At 37.2% G+C, this 17,506-nt stretch overlaps 1 protein-coding gene across 2 annotated transcripts in view; it reads left to right on the top strand.

Moving 5' to 3' along the window:
* The window catches only part of SPATA17 (spermatogenesis associated 17), a 93,707-nt gene extending 76,955 nt beyond the window's left edge, over positions 1–16,752 (top strand). For both annotated transcript variants that reach the window (XM_071805974.1, XM_065835014.2), the window contains one exon: positions 16,082–16,752. In XM_071805974.1, the coding sequence (XP_071662075.1) occupies positions 16,082–16,162 (81 nt within the window). In that variant the 3' untranslated portion in view covers positions 16,163–16,752. The remainder of the gene's footprint in view (positions 1–16,081) is intronic.
* Positions 16,753–17,506: the final 754 nt, after the last annotated feature.

The raw sequence follows: 17,506 nt of genomic DNA, 5'->3' as shown, positions 1-17,506 counted from the left end.
CAAATATATTCCTGGCTACTGTTTAACTAAATGCAGAAAACAGCCTGTGGGTAACTGGAAGGCTGAAAAGAAAGGCTGGAAAAACATTCTGGTGAAGGTTACTGATGAGTTACAGGGTCCAATTTTGAAGGGACACTACAAAGTAGTGACTGAGAACAGTCAAACCATTCAGTTATTTGCATAAGAAAAGATACTGTCACCACTCTTCTAATCAAATCCATTCTAGTGGTTATTTGTAAGGGTTTGTCTGCAACTAGTTGAATATTTTATAAAACCTGTTTTTCAGTTCTCTAATTTCTCAATGGGAAAATGCAGTCCCTCGATGATGATCCAAGGCTTTGAAGAATAAATTGATTTGAAAGAGAAAATTAGATGGTACTTATTATACTGTCTAACTAGCAATCCTATGTCATTTGTCTATTGGATGATAAATGTCTTGCTTTGCCTACCTTCCTCATTTAATAATGTAACTTGTATGTCAGTGGCATAAAAGAAAATCTTGCTTTTTAGTTAGAACTAACTTTAACCAATATGTCTTTGAGGGAGATATATGCACATTTTAACTTTCTAAATAATCCCATTGTATACATTGCCTAAACAATTTTAAAGCCTCTTGTTTAATCAGAAACTCTTTAGAAACAGAGTATCTCAACCAATTCCTTCAGTACATGCTTAGAGTACATTACAGTAGCTTGTGTCATAGCTTTTAATACTCAGTTGAGCTGGAAATGGTAGAGTTTGTTGTTACACCTAATTTATTTTGTTTATATTTTTTTTTAGATGTTCACTGTTTGGGTGTTATTTTGTTTGTTGGAATTGAAAAACCTCATGCTAAACTGGGAAGTGCTTGGCCTTTACCTCTGGTAGTTTCGGACGGGCTGTTCAGCATTCTTGGAATTAAGTAGATTTGGTTGTGTGTCTGGTCAACATAATGTATTTCAACTCAACTTAATTTGCCACAATACTGAATTTAAAATACTATATTTTGAAGTCACTTAATTCTTTATGGAACATATCTGCGAAAGCAAACTACTTGTTTTTTGCTAATACCCACCTAGACCTTGTTTGTGCTGGTTAGATAGAGTTTAAATGAAAGTTACAGAAAGCTTTTCACAGTCCTCTACGAATTACATGTTCCATATAACTACTGAAAAAAGCAGGTATGAGAAGTGATCCTCAGCACCTAGCATAACTGGGATATATCCATGGAGCTAAGCTGGTTTGCATTCGGTAAGGATCTGGCCTATAATGAATGTAACCGAGATGTAGATAAATGTTATTTAGAAATAATGTTCTAGGAAAAATTGTGTTACACATTTTCCCAGAAAAATACACAATTTTTTAATCTCATCTTCTCATGCACATTGCTGTTGAGTTTGCAAATTGAAGTCTAAGATCAGAAGCACATATTCTGATGACTTATTTCAACAGATACAGAATGTTTCATCTGAAAATGATGCCTGAATGACGTTTTGTTACACTGACCTATTATGATTGAGTAGTTGTATAATTCATAGTGTTATTATCACAGAATCATTTTGGCTGGAAGAGACTCTTAAGATCATCAAGTCCAACCATAACCTAACTCTAGCACTAAACCATGTTCTGAAGAACCTCACCTATACTTATTAATACTTACAGTTGTTCTGGATGGATTCTCAGAGGTTACGCTGAGTGTATGCCCAAGCTGAGAGAAAGGCTACAAGATTTTGTTGTTTTGATGGTCTCTCCAGAGAGCAAGAGTAGCTGATTCTCAGAGCAGTAGGACTTCAGTGTAGTAAAATGGATTTTAGAGTAACCTACATTTCCTGAATAGGAAAAATCACAGTAAAAGATAGCTTTGTGCATGCACATTGGAGTGAAAGAGGAACTCTAAGTAATACAGACTGCTTCATGTCTTAATGGTTTGATGTAAATAGCTACTACTTCTTTCTTTAAAATTTATATTATGAATCAACTCTGAACTTGTTTTCTCCATTTTAATGAGTAATATGATATTCACTTTGGAACACACTTCAGTATTTTTTCTTTTAATGCAATGAAGAGCTGGTTTCAACATTCCTTTTATTATATAAACTCAACTTAGAAGGATGTCCCACCATGATACACATAAGAAACTACATTTTTTCTTCTCTTATGGTATTTGTTGATCTTAGCATAAAATAAGTAGGGAAACTGAAAGGCATATCCACATAAGGAATTGTTTATGAGTAGGTATATCACCATGTGCTAATATTCTATAGAATGAGAGTTATGGAATTATTCAGTAATAACCTTTGCACTTCAAATTCAGACTTCACTTCCATTTAAATAACTTTACAAGCTTTGAGTTAATGCACAGAGGCAATAGCACCTAAAGTAAAGGGCATTACACGTAAAGACTGTGATGGACACAGTGTGTTTCACAACCATATTGTTTTTGTTTTCCATAAGAGTATTTGAGTAGGAATTTACATTTTAAGTGTAATAATAGGAACTAATAATATGCCCAGATAGTAGATTTGATACATGTTAGTATCTATCATCTGTAGTTGTATGAAGGAATGACAGCATAAGTGGTAAGCACTTCTTATTAGTAACTGGATGTCCTCCCCTATTAAAGCATAACTTGTTAGGTATGAGAGTCTCAAACTTAGAGGAAAAAAATAGAAAAAGAGAAACAATGAAAACATCGCATGTTAGCAGACTTTGTACACTAATGCGAAGCTGCTTGATTGAGCAGTGCAGTGTCAACCATGTCTTTCTTCTAATGCTAAAAGTAATGCACAGAGACAGAGTGACAATCAGAGTACAGCCTCCCATCAGCTGTAATTAATCTTTTAGTTAGCAGAGACTAGAAAAGCTTCTCATCAGCCTCTTCTGAAGTCTGAGGCACCCTGTTTTTTGATGTTTGCATTCTGAGTAAAATTGTCCCCACCAGTTCTAACAAATTGAAACACCAGGCTAATTATGGCAGCTAATGAAGTGTGTGGAATGGTCACAGCTTGTCGTGAAACTGTTCCTTCAGCTCAGATTAGAGTTTCATCAATCACTTTTTTAAACTGATCCAGAATTGCTTCTGCCCAGTGCTTGGCATTTTTAATGCTGTTTCTGTAATTGTTTTTTTCCCCAAAGCTTAGGCTATTTTTTGAAATATTACATTCTCAGGACAGGACTTACAAACTCCAGTTTATAAAAAAACATTTCATTATTACCTCTATCAGCTGATCAAGAGCTAGAAAGCTAATAAAAGAAGCACAAATATAAAATTTGATATATTGCTTTTAATCCAGCTAAAGGTAGCAATAAAGCATATACACATATATGTATATGAATCATTATTACTGTGGGCTGGATGTATACTGCAATCTCATGAGACATGGTTTGTGGGCTGGATGGTTCAAATCCCACTGAAGGACCTAAATGAAATGAATGAGTCTTAGCTTATTTCCTAGTGGATTGTGGTCCTCCATATATCACACAAAGACTTTGGCATGATTTGTAGTTTTTGCAGATGCCCAAGCCTTCGGCAGGAGGAAGACCAAAATGTTTTGCTATTTAAACGATTTCCACACTTCAGGTCAAATCCAAAGTCTTCAGAGAAGCATGGGAAACTTTACAGTATAACTTATATTGCTACTATACTATCAATGAATAAATTAGCATATAAAACATTTTAAAAATTCCTGGTTCCTATTCATTTGTAAGATATAATAGTACCCAACTATACCTCGAAAGTTCTACTTAGCCATTAAGGGCATGGATGTAAAGAAAGTCTAAGGCTAAATTCTTTCCTCAACACGGACAACGGAGTGTAGAATTTAGTTTGGAAGTTATCCAACTGAAAAATGAAATAAGCTTTTGCTTACATATGACCATAGAATACACTTGCAAAATTTGTTATATTTAGTATGTATAACATGTTTTCATATCAGAACCAAGACAGTATGATTTTAGTTTTTGAAGTGTTCAGCAATCTATTTTTTAAATATGTGCTTACACATGTAATCCATTTCAGTTTTCTGAACACTATTGAATCTGAAATAATGCTTGGCTATAAACTGTTCTGTTCCCTGAAGTTTCTTAATCAGCAGCAGTTTGACAGGACTAGCTTCATGTCAATGCCAAAACAAATCGTGGCACCTGAGTGAATAGTCAGTGTTGCTAATGCTGTTCCTGAACTGGATCTAAGAACTGGTGAATTTACACAGGAGAAGTGCCACTGAAAAAATAAGAAAAACATGACACACAAAGAAGAGTTGTTATATATGAATAAATATGGACGGAAAAAATAGCAATGCGTATTAGCTGAAGAGCTATTGTTCCAGTTTTATTAGTTATTGAGAGCATTTTTGAACCCTGGATAGTAGATAAGTAGGTTTTCTAGTGTTAGCTGACCTCCAAAGTAAGCTGTCTATGAAAGGAGCAAGGCCTTTTCCTGTCTGATCATTTTGATCTCTTCTGAAGGTAGCTTACTTGCATTTACAAACGACAAAAGCTGTTTTTCTCTTTAGCTTCCATCACTGCTAGGGCAAATTGCTGACTTACGTTTAGAAAGCTGCCCACCAGGACTCCCAGGTCCTCTTCTGTAGAGCTACTACCCAGCCTGTCAGCCTCCAGACTGTTTTGTTCCTGGGGTTAGACTGTGGCAGGTGCATTTGTGCAGACTGTATTTTGTGAGAAACTCTCAGGACATTCCTCTAGCCTATCTACATCACTTTGAATGATAGCCCTCAAGTGTATTGATGGCACAAATTTGTTTGGTGTTGTCCATGAACCTGTTGAGAGTGCATTGCATCTCCACCTCCAGGTCACTGATTAAGATATTAAACAAGATATGTCCCCAGATAGCACCTGAGGAAACATGTTTGTACCCAGGTTTCAGTCCGAGTACAAACTATTCATTGCTACCCTTTGAACCTGATTACAGTTATTACAGATATTAGTCTGCACTTCTAGGCTATAATTCACCAACTTTGTTAAAAGGATTCTCTGGGAGATTGTGTTGAAAGCCTTGCTAAAGCTCAGCTGGGCAGAACCCACTCTTCTCCTTTGATCTGCATATCTAGTCATTTCATTACAGAAAGCAATCAGGTTTTAGAAAAATGTTTAACAATGTTAAAACAGATGAAATCTAATTGGAGTACTGTTTTTGCTGCATATGCCAAATACAGTGCAATCAATGTGCCTTATTTCTTTTTTTTATTGATTCTAAATGATTATGACTTCGTTTATGTGTGTGTTTGTTTTTAATCAGATACAACTTAACCTGATAAGATTAAAATATTTTCAGTTAAGGATTTCAGCTCAGAATTTTTCCTCCTTAACTCCTGGTGGCATGATTTTGGCAAGTTGGAGGTAGTTGCAACTTCATCTTGGCAGGTTAAACATTTTCTGGCTTTAGTCCAGCAGGTTAAAAGTGGTTCTGGGTTTGTCTTGGCAGTCAACACTTCACTCTGGCTTATTTTCAGCTGGAAAGAGAATGTTGTGGTTGAACAGATTAGACAATGAAAGGGGCAGCTTATAAATGGCATGAGTTACTTATCCCTAAGTGCATTATTTCTAATACAAGTCCTGCTGCTAGCAGTGTCTGTGATGGACAGGACAAGGAGTTGGTTTAAAAATGCAAGCACTACAATAAAAATATATGTCCTTTACTTTTCATCAGATGCCTTTAAGTCTCTATTTTTTTTCTGTAAACAGGAATGCAGTCTTAGGCATAGTTCCACCTGGGGTTTAATAACTTCATAAAAGAGTTATGTATTACTCAGTGTGTTTTCACACTCAGCAATGTTATTTATACATCTTAAATAAATTCAGATGAACATCTACTTCCCTCTTCAAAAATATTTTGTTAAAATACCCTGCAAGTAGTAGACATTTGCATGACAATAGCAAATAAACACCTCTTGGGATTTCGAATACTTACTAAAATATTTCAGCTGCACATTGTTTTTTTAGCCCAAATTCAGTAAAGTTCAAGGTTATCCACCTATGAAATAGCTTGTGGAGAAATCCACATTGGTTTCTTAATTTAATTTACTTGTAAAAAAGGCTACGTTAGTTGAAAAAATAGAATATTATCTATGGCAATTTTGTTTCAAATACAGACATTGAGAACAGAATTTGGATGCTGTTGTTTCGTAACAATGACTAAAGTATGGTACAGCATTCACTGTAACTTTCTGTGTGGCAAACAATTTTAGTATTGATGATGTCTCTGAATATGTCTAAAAGTATCTACATAAAGGTGATTTATTCCTCTTCAGTAGATCTGCTTCATACACATAAATAAATTCATTATCTGAACAGTTATTTATGAAGGAGAATATGTTTCTTTATAAAACATTACAAAACTAGCACATGTTTGGGAGGAAGGACCAGACAGTGTCTGGCGTATAGATCATCAATAAATGGAATAAATGAACTTAGAGGATACAGCTGGGAATTCCACTCTTCCTTCCCCTTGGGAAGCCACAACTACTGCAGGGTACTAAGTACAGGTAACAAATGCAAATTTGGACCACAAATCTTCATTGCTGGTTGTATTTCACATTATAAAAAGAACAGGCTAGTTTCAGATCCCAGGTTAATTTTAGTGAGGCAATACTTACAAGAAAAAGTAATTCACTGGACTAAATCCTTCCCCATTTTTTCTTTGTCCTTCCTTGCACAAAACTTCCATCAAAGACAAGAGGTAATTTGCCTTTGCTTGTCAGAAAGCGCTGGAAGGGTTGACACATTTGTAATTGTTAATGAACACAGGTATTGCAAAATATCTCATGTGTTTTGAAATATTTGTGCTTCCCTTGTAGAATGGCTCAAACTATTGCATTCTCAAAAGCATCAGGATTTTCTGTCATGTCATGGCTTAATTTGTACAGCTATGGAAGGCTACAATGAGATATGGTTTTAGTCCTTTGTCCAAACTGCTTCTAACCGTGTAGGAGCAGAAACAGGGTCTTTTAAAGGCCAGAACACATCCTCTCCTACCTTACACAGAACAGGACAAGAAGTTTTAGAACTTGACTCGTGTTAACCAGTTATCTCCAAAACATGAACTAGCACAGCTTACCTACTGAGCTAAGAAAGCAAACTTCAGTGAGCACAGTGAGTCATCCACAGTCTAGGAGGTTCCTCCAGTGTATTGACGATAACTTCCTGATGCAAATGTTGGATGAGCCAACTTAGGAGAGGAACGCTGCTGGATCTCATCCTCATTAACAAGGAGGGTCTGGTTGAAGCGGTAAGGGTTGAGGGCTGCCTTGGCTGCAGTGACCATGAGATGATGGAGTTCAGGATCTCATGTGACAGGAACAGAATACCAAGCAGAATCGCAACCCGGGACTTAAATAGGGCCAACTTTGGCCTTTTCAAACAATTGCTAGGGGAAATCCTGTGGGAAAGGGTGCTTGAAGATAAAGGGGCCCAAGATAGTTGGTTAGCATTCAAGGACTGCTTCTTCCAAGCTCAAGATCAGAGCATCCTGACATGTAGAAAGTCAAGGAAGGAAGCCAGGAGACCTGCATGGTTAAACAGGGAACTGCTGGGTATGCTCAAGTGGAAGAGGAGAGTTTACAGATCATGGAAGGAGGGTCTGGCCACTCGGGAAGAATGTAAGGCTGTTGTCAGAGGGTGTAGGGGGACAACTAGGAAAGCTAAGGCCTCCTTAGAGTTAAATCTTGTGAGAGGGGTCAAGGACAACAGAAAGAGCTTCTTCAAATACATGGCAGATAAAACTAATACCAGAGGCAATGTAGACCCACTGAAGAATGAGGTGGGTGCCCTGGTGACAGAAGATACAGAGAAGGCAGAGTTACTGAATGCCTTCTTTGTCTCTATCTACTCTGCCGGAGGCCCCAGAGGAGGGCAGGACAATGGAGGAGTTTGCCTCGGTTGATGAGGACTGGGTTAGGGAGCAGTTAAGCAATCTGGACATCCATAAATCCATGGGTCTGGATGAGATGCGCCTACGGGTGCTGAGGGAGCTGTCTGAAGTCATTGCTAGGCCACTCTCCATCATCTTTGCTAAGTTGTGGGAAACAGGAGAGGTACCTGAGAACTGGAGGAAGGTAAATGTCACTCCAGTCTTCAAAAAGGGCAAGAAGGAGGACCTGGGTAACTATAGACTGGTCAGCCTCACCTCCATCCCTGGAAAGGTGATGGAACAAATTATCCTTGACATTATCTCAAGGTATATCAAGGATAAGACGGTCATTAGGGGCAGTCAGCATGGCTGACCAAGGGGAAGTCATGCTTAACCAACCTCGTAGCCTTTCATGAGGACATAACCAGGTGGACAGATGATGATAAAGCAGTGGATGTGGTCTATCTTGATTTCAGTAAAGCATTTGACAGTCTCCCAGAGCATCCTTGCATCTAAACTGAGGAATTGTGGTCTGGATGATTGGGTAGTGAGGTGGACTGCGAACTGGTTGAAGGAAAGAAGCCAGAGAATCGTGGTCAGTGGGGCAGAGTCTAGTTGGAGGCCTGTATCTGGTGGAGTCCCTCAAGAGTTGGTACTGGGACCGGTACTATTCAGTATATCTATCAGTGACTTGGATGAGGGAATAGAGTGCACATTCAACAAAATGACAGAAAAACTGTGAGGAGTGGCTGAGACACCAGAAGGCTGTGCTGCCATCCAGAGACCTGGACAGGTTGGAGATTTGAGCGGAGAAAAATTAAATGAAATGTAACAAAAGCAAGTGTAGAGTATTGCATCTGGGTAGGAACAACCTCAGGTTCCAGTATAAGTTGGGGAATGATCCATTAGAGAGCAGTGTAGGGGAAAGGGACCTGGGAGTCCTGGTGGACAGCAGGATGACCATGAGCCAGCACTGTGCCCTTTGTGGCCAGGAAGGCCAATGGCGTCCTGGGGTGTATTAGAAGGGGAATGGTTAGTAGGTTGAGAGAAATTCTCCTCCCCCTCTACTCTGCCCTAGTGAGACCACACCTGGAATATTGTGTCCAGTTCTGGGCCCCTCAGTTCAAGGACAGGGAGCTGCTGGAGAGAGTCCAGTGCAGAGCCACAAAGATGATTACGGGAGTGGAGCATCTCCCTTATGAGGAAAGGTTGAGGGAGCTGGGTCTCTTTAGGTTGGAGGAGACTGAGGGGTGACCTCATGAATGTTTATAAATATGTAAAGGGTGAGTGTCAAAAGGATGGAGCCAGGCTCTTCTCAGTGACAACCAGTGATAGGACAAGGGGCAGTGGGTGCAAACTAGAACACAGGAGGTTCCACTTAAATACGAGAAGAAACTTCTTCACAGTGAGGGTGACAGAACACTGGAACAGGCTGCCCAGGGAGGTTGTGGAGTCTCCTACTCTGGAGACATTCAAAATCCACCTGGACACCTTCCTGTATAATCTCATCTAGTTGTTCCTGCTCTGGCAGGGGGATTGGACTAGGTGATCTTTTGAGGTCACTTCCAATCCCAAACATTCTGTGATTCTGTGATGAGCAGCAGAACACTTCCTTCTCAGAAAAGTAGAGAAAGGGATGAACAGAGTTATAATTTCCATGAGTGGCTGCCACAGAGGAGCACAGACCACTGTGCTGCTTGTACTGGATACATCATGCTGGACATATCTAAACCTGTGTGATTATCTGATCAAGTTTTTCAAATTCATAAGCCATAATTAGCAATATTTCATAGTTTCTAGCAAGCACTGTTTGTGTTTATTTCCTCATTTATATTTCCAAAAGATGAAATGTGTAAAAGTCAGTGATAGTTATAAATCTGCATGAATATTTAAATGTAATAATAATGAAATGTTTGTTGCATAAACTAAACTGCAATTAATGTTTTCTCTTTCTGTTTGGAAGATAGGCTATTAAAACAGTCTAGTTAGATTTCCTACTGTGAACATAATTTTATGACTTTTTTCTTTTTTTTTTTTTTTACAATACATTATCATGTCAGTGAAAGACTAAAACTAACGAGTAGAATAAGCTTGTCTGATGTTAGCATAACACAGAAGGTTATAAAGTTGCCTTTTATGATGGCTATACAATATCATTTTATTTTAAGATCTAATAGGAAGTTGATTCAAAGGGTAAGACTTGCACTTACAAAGTTATAAAAGCAAGTAGAAAATTGCCTTCTACCATAGTCACCCAGTCTTTTTAAATCAAAGAGTTTTATTGTTGTTGATGATGTTTGCATTTGCAGAAGGTAATTAGGGAATGATTTAGACATCACACTCAGAGCCCTCGAGCTTGACAAGAAGAATCATAAACTTCGTTTAGAAGAAAAACCCAAAACAGCAACAAAGCAGGCAGTTTAGAGTTTAGGGGGGAAATTGCAGAGAATAGAGGGAAACAGGATTTTAACATTTTATGTCAGTTTGACCACCACTGTGTTGATCCACAATATGGAGAAGCTCATTAAATCTTCATGGCAGTACATGTTTTTTCATTGTGCTTACCCGCAAGAGCAAGATTCAGAGGGTTTCAAATTGCTAGCAGTAGTAGATAGTTGAAAGACAAGGTAGATGATGTCTCCTAGTTCTCCTCCTCTGCATTGCACTGGAAAGTTGAAGATGGACAGGCATCATTCAACCTCCTTCATCCCAGCAGTGGTCACTTGTCTGTGGTGGCACAGGGAGGTCCGGTCAGGCACACATTTCCCTGGAAGTCAATACCTCTGCACTGACACAATGAGCTCCAGTGCCCAAGGCATGATCCAGGCTTTTGTTATTATCTCTTTTTTGAGAGGGGCTGGTTGACCCAATTGGTTAACATATTAGCTTTTCAATTTTATAGCCTTAAGTCACAGAAGACCTCTTCCTGGTTTTTTTTGATATTTCTCGACAGTGGTAAGCAAAATTGGCAGTCTGTGCCCACCAGCCACAAAAACAATATTATGCCAAACAACTGTGTCCTGAACTTTATGGCTAATTAGCTGTTGAAACTATGCCCAAGAAATAGGTTCTGTTGCCCATGGGAAGAAGGGTAGCCATTATTAATGTCCCAGCTCATCTCTCTCAATAGGTCTTATGAGCAGTGCTGCTTAAAGAGACTAAATGTACAACAGGGAATTAAAAATTATAGTACCCCTTTCACTGACTGAAATATTGTAAACTTGTTTCACTGGGGCCAGGATTGGTGTCAATGTACTTTGTGTGAAAAGTGCAATAGAAGCATTAGTATTTGACAGCCCTGGTTGAAATAAGTGAAATTAATGGAGCTCTTTTCATATACGACAAGGCCATGGCACCCCTTTCATGCTGCTTACAGACAGAGAAAAGTCAATACTTTTTTATTACTTGATGCTGACCTACATTCTGCACTACAAGTGCCAGGCCCACTAATTGGTTTCAGTTGTGAGAAGAGTTTGCCCCAAAGAAACACTGGAGCAGATAAATCAATCTTTTTTTAGGGTAGCTTAGTGGGTTTTCAGCACTTGAAATGATATTTGTGTTGTATTGACAGAATGTGTTGTTACACTCATTTCGTCATGTCAGAAGGCCCTGTACTAGTTGGAAGTATTGTTAATCAGTATAGATAAATTTGCTAAGAATAAAAGTTAGCTGGACCAACATTTTACTTGTTTAACAGCTTGCTGTTTCTGGTTTGCTTCCTTGTAGGAGACCTCTGTGACTGTTAACAGGAAGCTTACTATGACAGCTCAGTTTGAAAGTCTAATTTTATGATTACAAGCATTAGGATCATTGGGAATACTTAGATGTGACCACTTAGTATTAAACAAACTGGATTGTGGACTGTGGCTGTACAGTGGCACTTGGCAGTACTGCCTGTTTTACAAATGTATCGTGTTCATGAACTGTGTCCCAGCCTTGTGGGGAAAGGAAGATTGCTCTCAAGCTTACCCTGCGCTAAGGACCTAACTACTGCATGAACGTTTATGCAGAATTTCCCGTTGCATCCTCTAAAGACTTGATGTGTACTTGTTGATTCCAAGCTAAAGGAAAGTGAGTTTTATTCCCTGTTTTTATTATTAAATAGCGTGAAGATAAAATTAGGGTTCTAGCAACTGTATCCACTTTTCAGTTATTCCTTCTACCATTAATTCTTCTCAACAGATATAATTCCAACACTACAAAATTTTTTCTGAGATCCAAACCTTTCATGGCTTGGTTCACATTTTACGTAGCACATGGTGTCATTGTTAACATCATGCAATTCTATAGTGTCTTCAGTATTGTTAGATTGCCTCAGAAGAGGACTCAGTGCTCTGAATCACCATTATAGGTAGAATACTCTTCATTAGAGAAGTTATAGAATTTATCGTTGAAACATCTTCACATGCTGCTTCTCCTAATCTATGAAGGAAATCTGCATTTATCGTTCCAAGTTTATCATATGCTTGCCAGCTTCGTAATAGTTACCAACTTGACAAATTGGCTGTCGGAAATTACCCAAAGTGTGCATGCAGGAGCTGACAATAAATGGTCATACTTTCTGGCCTTAAAACCTGTGAGTAGGTATGCTGCTGCTGTTTGCCTCCTGTTGCTTTGGTCTGAAGTGGCTGACTTCCTACTTTATTAAATTTCCAAGAAAATACTTAATTGTAATTCATATCTCATTCCAAAGTGCATTTTTATATTACAGGGAATTGTACAGTACTCTCAAAATTGTTTGGAAAGAAACACTATTAGTGTGTATTTATCACTAGAATATGAGGGAACGCATTTTCAAAAGCCTTTGAGGTGATATGTAAGTCTACAAGGTCTTGTTGGTTTGCCAATGTTATTTGTAGTTGTACTCTGATATAAAATCTCTTTAGAATTTGGTTTAAATAATAACATTCCAAACATAAACTATGTGAGGATTTAGCAAATCTAATCTGTGATGTTGGAGTGTGTTGATTGAGACAAATATTTGGCGACTTGAAGTCACCTTTTTTGACTCCATTGTTTAGAACTGATGAGCATACATGACAGTGAGGGAGTCAAATATATTGGAAGGGTTCATAGGTCTTGTTAAGCTCTGTCAGTTGAACTTGAGTCACTTAAAATTTACTAGAGTAAAAGGAGTCAAAGCTTGACAAGTTTGAAGAGGAAGTAGTGTATTGACTTCATTTGGGAATTTAAAAATACATCTTGGTCCTGAGAAATACAGGCCTCTGATGTTGGGAATTATATGACATGATTTAAGAATGCATTGTGGAAAAATTGCATAAAGCTCAGCTCTGTGTTCCTATGTTCCTGAGACTGCAAAACTACAGGGTCAATCTCACCAAGATGTAGGAATTCATATTTGTAAGCTAATTAATTCCAGCTACCAACAATGAGCGACTGGCAGTGAAAATAATTTTCAAGAAGCCTGTTTTTCTCCACTCACAACTTTTACTCTTGGAGCTTCAAAAGGATTATCTACATAACTTCGTAACTTCTGTGCTGTGTAGCAATCAGCTTCAACTCAAGATGATCCTGGCAGTCTACCAAGATCAACCAACAGTGCACTGCAGTGCTTCACTGCACAATTTGAACCTACAATTCACCATCAAATTAGAGAGACATGAGAACATGGTTTCCAATTCCATCCCCTTTATCCTGCACCAATGATACAGTGGGACAGACCCTCCTCAGCGCTGTGAGGTAGATCTTGCAAGGCCAAGTGGTAATTTCAGGTCTTAATTTCTCCCACTGCTGAATCCTGATGAAAATCTACATCTGCAAATACAGAAATTGCTAGGCTTCTTTTCCTAAAAAGATATTTATATTTTATATGTATGCTGTGCAACATTTATCTAGTATACATTCTAATCTTCTTTAATTAGTCTAACTGTAAAGCGAGCAGCACTTTTATTTATCCATCAGACTGTGTGATGTTTCCTAAATGTGGTCAAGTACAACTGCTCTCATCATAATCGGAGCCAGTTGTTTAAATGCTCAGTTGTGAGTATCTAGTGAAATAGCTTTAAATAACAAGATAAACAGTACAGCTGCCAACTCAAAGTAATCTTACACTGAGGGGGCGTGTGGCACAGAAAATTTCCTCTTTGTCATTTTGATTTGAGTTTGAAGCTGGACCTGGGCTTAGTTCCAGCTCAAAAAACGGTTCACTTCAAAAGCTCCTAAATCGTCCCAAGGAGCTAATTTTGGCAGCCAATTGTTTTTGTTTGGCCAGGCATCCTAATGGCAAAAGCCGTCTGCTCCAGCAAATGAAGACTTCTTCAATGCTCAGCCTTACCATTCCTGATTTCATTCTGATGCAGGGGGTGTACACCTTTTACTGGTTTCCCTGTCTCACCCAAAGTTCACTGCTTTTGTGTTAAAGTGTACCTGTCTTTCATGTAAATCAAAAATATACTTCCTATTTTCAAAACAAAGGATGCCGCTCTTAATTACTGCTTAATCCTAAATTATAGCTGTATTATATGTTTGCTTTCTCAGCAACTAGAGCTGTTGTTTTTTCTATTCCTGCGAACAATATTAACATGGTGGATTTACTGAATTAAATATAACTAGTTTCACTTTAGTAGGAAACTATTTGCAGTTATGTTGGAGTTAAAATAATATTTTCTGCAGTAAGAAGGTGCTTGTGATGCCAAACACACAATGAAAAATAAAATACTATGCCATTCTGACATTATAATATAAAAATATGCAAATGGGATGTTGGATAAGAAATTGTGTGTTACAAATCTAAAGCTTGTGAATGGTTAAGAATGGAGCAGTACTCACTTTCAGCACCACAAAAGGAATATTTCATTTTGAATGTACTTGCCTTCCTTGCTGTTTCAAAATTCATGCACCAGAATGTTGGAGGAATCATAGCGAATAGCTTTAAGTATGAGAAATAAGATATGACATGGTCACAGTTTGGCAATACACAGTGCAGATGAAAGTCAGGTGGGTTGTGTCAGTGTTTGCGTGAAACTTCCCAGAAGTCAGAATTGCTTTGTCTGTTTATGGAGATTCAGCTGAACTGTGGTCTGTGAAGTAGTTAAATCTAAATTATCCGGGGAATTATAATTCTGCTTCATGTCATTTTTTCAGAAAAAAAAAAAATAGTTTTCACTCTGTTTTTGAGAGAAAACCAAACCTTTCCGATTGTTAAATGTGTTGCAAAGGTAAAAATTTTAGCTTTTTTTCACTCATGGCCTCAGACATTTTGTGAACACATTTCCAAGTGGTTTCTCAGAACATCATGTTGACAATAGAAAACAGTAGAAACTTCTTTCTTAAAAATGAATCATCAGAAAGCTGATAATTCAACTGTGCCTTGTTACTTTTGGAAAGGGAAAACAACTCTAATGCAAACCAAATATTTTGTATTGCTGATACTATCCCCAGTATTTCAAGGTCAAAGAAAAGAATACTATTAAGAATTATTTAAAACCTTGATCTTAAACACCATGTACTTGCTAATCATTTACCATGAGCACTTATTAGTAAGTAACTAAATCAAAACATTGTTCAGAATACATAGGTTATTTGACTTGGTTTTTGACTGTATTTATATTGCACTCTTAAGGCACAGGTCCACTTGCATTTCTCCTATTCAATTTAGATTTGTAAGTATTTGTGTTTAAAAAAAAAAGAGTGTAATAACCAATAACTTCTCCTGGAAAAAAATACATTCAGGTATCACCCTGTGTGTATTTTTATCTACCAGAGCTCTTAAGCAACTTGTTGCCACTAATACTTATTTAAGATATTAATTTTTTTACTATTTCTCATGGAACTGGTTTAATATCCATGTTTTAATGTTAACCAAGGTAGAAAAATTAAAATATTGCAAAGATATTTTGGTGTCTTTAATCTACCTGGTTGCCAAGGAGGAGAAAATAATTTTGTATATGATGATTTGCAAAAGACTATAAAATCTAGTTTTCAGAGAAGAAAATTATGTCAGTGCCTATAGTGACTTAGAGTTGAAATACATATTTACTTACAAGAAAATAATTCAATTCTTGTGCTCTTCTTCAGTCACGTAATTATAATGTAAAAATATATGTTTAATATGCATTATTTTGCATCATTTGCATTTTAACTCATATAATGAAATGAAAGCAGAAGACTATATATAAAGCTCTAAAATACCTTACAAATAATAATAATAATAATAAAAAGGTAAAACCATGAAAACCAAACTTAACACTTTTTTTATCTTTCTTATTTCTTTAGGACTTTCAAACAGTGTCACCATCAATCGTTCTCTTTGAAAAATTGGGAAAAACGTATTCCAGAACTGGGCAAATAGTCTAATTGTCCTGTAAACTTCACAGTAAAGACACCTGATAAGTAATCAATAAATGTATTTCAGCAAATGCACAATGCTATGTTGACTGAATGTCCCGTGAAGTACTCTTTCTGCAAAGTGAGGTAAACTATGTCCGAAATAGCGTTAGTTGATTTTGCTTGATTTCTAAACAATAAAGTTTTCAACTTTTTTTTTTCAGTTTTGCCCAAAAAAAGGTATTGTCATAGGAACATATTTTCTGAAATTGCTGTATTTTAGTTGATGTAAATCCTTTAGAATACAAAACCAGAGTAATCAAGTAAAAGACCTGGAATCACGTTGTATTTATTACAGATTTGTAAGTGAGGTCAACACTGAAAAAAGAAAATTTTCAAAGTTACATCTGTTGTTTTTTTCTCACAACTGTAAATGTATTACTATGTTGTTCATGATTTTTAGAGTTAGTATACATACTTTATAGATACTGTTCCATGTCTTCAGAAGGAGAGGATAGGCTTTTTATATGGAAGACACTATTTTAAATCCTTTTAGCTCTTCTGTGACTGATAAAACAACAGTGTTGAAAAAATAAAGTTGTAACAACCTATACACCTTATCAGTTTTTCCATATCCAGTTAATTTTCTTTATCCATAGCTGGGTTTACTCCTAGTGCCATGCTGAGGAAACTGATATGTGGGCACATAATCAGATGATGCTTGGCAAAAAAGGACACATTTGATGACACAAAACCAAAATTTGTTTACTGGGCTCACATGCGTGCAATCCTGCAAAATATTGAGCATTCCAAGAGCTCATTAACTTCAAAAGACTCAAAGAATTCAGCATCATGAAAGACTTCAGCATTTCTTAAGAGCAATTCATAAACTAATTCTTATGTGAGTGAATTTTTACAGAATTTTTATACTCTAGGATACCGTGTTTGCTTTTCATGTCCTTTGAGTATATATCAAATATATCTCTTTACAATATTCAAATCAGTTACTCAATTGTAAGCTTTTTATTACTGAAATTTGTTATGTGATTCTTTTGTCCCCTATGAATTTGAAGAAAGCCTCCATGAGATGTCTGTTTGTAGGAATACTTCCTGAACTAGGACTCAGAAATTTCACTTCTGCAGGTTTTCAGCTGTCAGCCTACATTAAAAAGTTTTACTGCTGTCACACACAAAAGTAAAAGCACTTTCAATGCCATCACAGTAGGTTATGAGTGCAGGCACTGGGCTGTAGTATCGTTACTTTTTGTACTTTGACTGAGTCGCCCCGATAAGATTTAATCTGATCAAATGTATCAGAGTGCTTTAGGTGTTTGTGGAAGGCATTGAACATGAGACACTTGTGCAAAACTGTTG

This window comes from Patagioenas fasciata, chromosome 3 (assembly GCF_037038585.1).
Source record: "Patagioenas fasciata isolate bPatFas1 chromosome 3, bPatFas1.hap1, whole genome shotgun sequence".
Classification (NCBI taxonomy): Eukaryota; Metazoa; Chordata; class Aves; order Columbiformes; family Columbidae; genus Patagioenas; species Patagioenas fasciata.
This window is presented reverse-complemented; position numbering and strand designations above follow the sequence as displayed.